The 4,584-nt window shown below is 38.0% G+C and overlaps 1 protein-coding gene across 1 annotated transcript in view; it reads right to left on the bottom strand.

Moving 5' to 3' along the window:
• The window catches only part of LOC106871364 (protein kinase C iota type), a 192,963-nt gene that overhangs the window by 77,977 nt on the left and 110,402 nt on the right, over positions 1–4,584 (bottom strand). The window contains exons 11-12 of the mRNA XM_014917773.2: positions 3,197–3,211; positions 9–173 (exon numbers count right to left, since the gene is read on the bottom strand). Coding sequence (XP_014773259.1) covers positions 9–173; positions 3,197–3,211 — 180 coding nt within the window. The remainder of the gene's footprint in view (positions 1–8; positions 174–3,196; positions 3,212–4,584) is intronic.

Genomic DNA, 4,584 nt, shown 5'->3' with positions numbered 1-4,584 from the left:
ATACTAACCTCTTCATCATTAAACATTGCTTTCTTGATGACTTTCATTGCATAAATGCGTTTCGTGGTTTTCTGCTCAACCATAAGGACCTTGGCATAGCTTCCTCGACCGATGACCCGCAGAAGAGTGAAGTCATCCAACGAGATCTGTCCCCGTTCCATGCCATCATCAAGCTGAGGGGAAAATAAAACAAAACATGAAACAAGGAAAACAAAAAACAAACATCAAAATAGATGAAGACATTTTGGTCCTCATACCAAAGACGTCCCTAATGTCAGAGAAGGGCCTTGATAAAATGCACTTAGTTGACCTGAGAAAATCCTGTCCAAGTCACATCACTCCCAGCTATGTGCATGTGAGTTCAATCTTATTGCACAGCACCTTGGACTGGACAAATGTCTTCTAGTAATAACCCTGGGCCAACCAATGCTATTGTGAATGAATTTGGTAGAAAGAAATTGGAAGTTTGTGTATGTATTTGTATGTCAACATTTAGAGTGTGTGTGTCTATGTGAGTGTCAGCATTTAGTGTGTGTGTGTGTGTGTGTCACTTGTTGCAAGCAGTGTTGTTTTTGCTACATCTTCTGTCAATAAGCTGTCTGTTTGCTCCGCATCATTGAAGTCATGTGAAATTAGAAATCACTCAAGTCGCAAAACAAGTAAGGGTTAGCGACAGAAGCCACATCCAGCTTCAAAAACAAATATTAGGTTGAAGCTGCCAGCCATTTCTGTTGCTCATGTTCCATTTTGTGCTTTAATTTACTGAGGTTTTCTTCCATCTTTAATTTGACAACTTAAAATAATTAAAAATAATTGAGGTGCAGGAGTAGCTGTGTGGTAAGTAACTTGGTTACCAACCATATGGTTCCAGGTTCAGTCCCACTGCGTGGCACCTTGGGCAAGTGTCTTCTACTATAGCCTCGGGCCGACCAAAGCCTTGTGAGTGGATTTGGTAGACGGAAACTGAAAGAAGCCCATCGCATATATATGTATGTATGTGTGTGTATATGTTTGTGTGTCTGTGTTTGTCCCCCCAACATCACTTGACAACCGAAGCTGGTGTGTTTACGTCCCCGTAACTTAGCGGTTCAGCAAAAGAGACCGATGGAATAAGTACTAGGCTTACAAAGAATAAGTCCTGGGGTCGATTTGCTTGACTAAAGGCGGTGCTCCAGCATGGCCACAGTCAAGTGAGTGAAACAAGTAAAAGAGTATGTTCCACAAAGTGTCAGGACCAAAAATAAATGCTTGGTTATTCTGAAGACATACTGCTTTAACCACGAAGCATTTAAATTGCCATATCCATGACCCAAATATTTTACCTGTTTTATCCAGCCTTTCATACCTACCCTACAATGTCATTCTAAAAATAATTACATCATTGAAATCTCAAAGTTATGACATAATGTAGGATCAATTCAAAATATTGTGAATAAAGAAGCATTACATTTGGCAGACTAATTAATGCTAAGGGATAAAGTTAATTGTTAATAACTGCAGTTGTTTTGTAACGAGTCTGATGTATCAAAAGATTAGCTCTCAATCACATGCAAGCATGACCTGGAAGCTTGTAACATGCTTTTACTAATTCTTTTAGCTGCCTGTTTAGTCGCAAGCAGACATAAACAAACTTCTGGCTGTCCCACTCTCGATCCAAAGTAACATCAAGGATGTGACAAGTGGAGAAGGGCATGGATTTGCAGCAGCACATGAGTGGGGCTTATTTTCAGGTGAGTAGACAGGAGCAATGTGAAAAGAAGTGTCTTGCTGAAGGACATAACACGCAACCTGGTGTAGGATTAGAACTCATAACATTATTGATTGTGAGTCTTCAATCCTAACCACAGGGCCATATGCTGAAAATACACACACATTTTTACACACATAAAAACACACACCACCTTTCACACAGAATTTCGTCATTCTGGATCAAGGACTCTGAAGTGACAATATATATAATGGAATATATATATGTATATCAGAAAAAATATATATAAGTCGAAACAATTTGTTGGCCTTTTATGGTTTTTATAATTATTTATGTTATGTTATATATTATATTAATAGTATTTAATGTAATATTGTAATATAAATAAATTATTGAATGTCAATAGAATATCTCAATATTTAATTTATCTTTGTATACACACACACATATATATAAAAGAAAACAAAAATGGAACAAGACCGTAACAGGCGATAACAAAACATTCGGACAGTTAGACGATATAAAAAAAAGAGAGGAAAAAACAAGGACTGGTCATTCAGAGTTTTCTATCCTCAGTCGAGTTCCAGATTTTCTGAGCAGTTTTGGCCAGTTACACTCGAGACTGCTCCAATCTGGCCAGCCCCAAGAAAATCTAAGCTAAGAGCACTAGATTCCTTGGAAGAAAGCAAGCGAATGTATACAAAAACAAGGACGAAAAACAAGGACGAATACATTCGCTTGCTTTCTTCCAAGGCATCTAGTGCTCTTAGCTTAGATGTTCTTGAGGCCAGTCAGATTGGAGCAGTCTTGAGTGTAACCGGCTGAAACTGCTGAGAAAATCTGGAACTCTACTGAGGACAGAAAACTCATGACCCGTCCTTGTTTGTATCATCTAACTCTCCAGATGTCTTGTTGTCACCTGTTACATTCTTGTTCCATTTTTCGTTATCTTTTTTATATATACATATAGTGGCATACATACACTTTTGGTCTTACATATATATGTGTGTGTGTATGTATATATATATATATATATAACACACTACATACATACAGATATACACACATATACATATACATACACACATATACATACACACATACATTAAGGCGGCGAGCTGGCAGAAACGTTAGCACACCGGGCGAAATGCTTAGCGGTATTTCGTCTACCGCTACGTTCTGAGTTCAAATTCCGCCGAGGTCGACTCTGCCTTTCATCCTTTCGGGGTCGATTAAATAAGTACCAGTTACGCACTGGGGTCGGTATAATCGACTTAATCCGTTTGTCTGTCCTTGTTTGTCCCCTCTGTGTGTAGCCCCTTGTGGGTAGTAAAGAAATAACACACATATACATACACAGATATACATGCACATGCATACATATGTGTGTGTATATACACACATGTACACACACACACACACACACATACATACATACATACATACATAAACACACAAAGGAGCAGAAAATAAATATAAAATGAATACCTCAACTTTAGCATACTGTAACGAACGATGTCCAACATTGTAGACCATGTGTGTACAGACACAGATACACAGAACAGCAGTGGGAGGAGTAGTAGTAGTGGTGGTGGTGGTGGTGGTGGTGGTGGTGGTGGTAGCAGTAGTAGTCGTATCAGTAGTAGTAGTAGTAATTGTTAGAGTAGTAGTAGTAGTAGTAGTAACAGCAAGTGACATCATGCATAAAGATCAAACACAAAAAAGAAAGAAAAAAAAACAATTGTTAATAGACTCATACAAAAACAAAACACACAAAAACAATAGCAACACTAACGATAATGAGATTATTTTTAATTAAACATCAAAGTGCTTGGTTATCTCGTTTTATCTTTGTGTTGGCAGAGAGTTCTCAGACACCTTCCATCACGTCCTGTCAAAAGCTTCCGTCTCTAATCGATCCAGCTGAATCTCCAAGCAAGACCAACCGAGCTCATGGATGTTATCCAGCCATCTTGCCTATGGTCTCCCTCTGCATCTCCTGCTTGTTGGTTTTTTTGTCTGTGAAACCTGTCCGAGACATTCTTACCACATGTCCATAATACTGGTGCTGGGATCTCTGCATTCATAGAAGCAGCAGCTCTTCCTCCAGTGCCCCAGTGATCTCCAAGCTATGAGCTCTACTGAGTAATGTTACCCTAAAAACCCTTCAAAGCAAACCCGTTTCAGCTGCTTCATTAGGTAAGCATAATTAAAGGAAATAACTATGGTCTGTTATTTCGCTGTTGTAATTGCTTTGCAAGATTCTTGATGTGAATTCATGTATTGAAACATTCTTGGGAGGGTCATTTTCCAATAATATTAACACATGCACTGAATTCAATATCACTTCTTCATTGTTAATCAGTTGAAGATCTAATCAAATAACTAATTAACTGACTGTAAACTTAATGTCTTGATGAAACAACCTACGTACACACATACAAACACACGCACACAAACACACGGGCATAAGACTGATTCTTAGACAGACTCAAGGAAGTCACAAATAGTGATGAAAGGATTTTGACTAACAAATGATTGGTTAACCAGCAAATTAAACAATCAATTGATTAATTAGTTGGTTAGATAATTAACTAATTGACTCACAGAACCAGTGCATGTGTTACTCTTGGCATAATGACCCTACCTAGACGCAACAATGGTTTGTTGTTAAGACCTTTTTATTTGTTCATTCTTTTCTTTTTTTCATATTGAATGTTGGTGACCAGTGACATTATTGGTTACAGGGTTTCAACAGGTCAATCACTGGTTCACAGCATTTCTGAAGGTGACAAAGACAAGGGATTGTCTACACAATTGGGAGGAACAAATAACTATACAGGATATTTTTATTTGAATGCACTAGTTTTTTTTTT

Source organism: Octopus bimaculoides, chromosome 26 (genome assembly GCF_001194135.2).
Source record: "Octopus bimaculoides isolate UCB-OBI-ISO-001 chromosome 26, ASM119413v2, whole genome shotgun sequence".
Classification (NCBI taxonomy): Eukaryota; Metazoa; Mollusca; class Cephalopoda; order Octopoda; family Octopodidae; genus Octopus; species Octopus bimaculoides.
The sequence above is the reverse complement of the archived record's forward strand: the minus strand, read 5'-3'. Positions and strand labels throughout refer to the sequence as shown.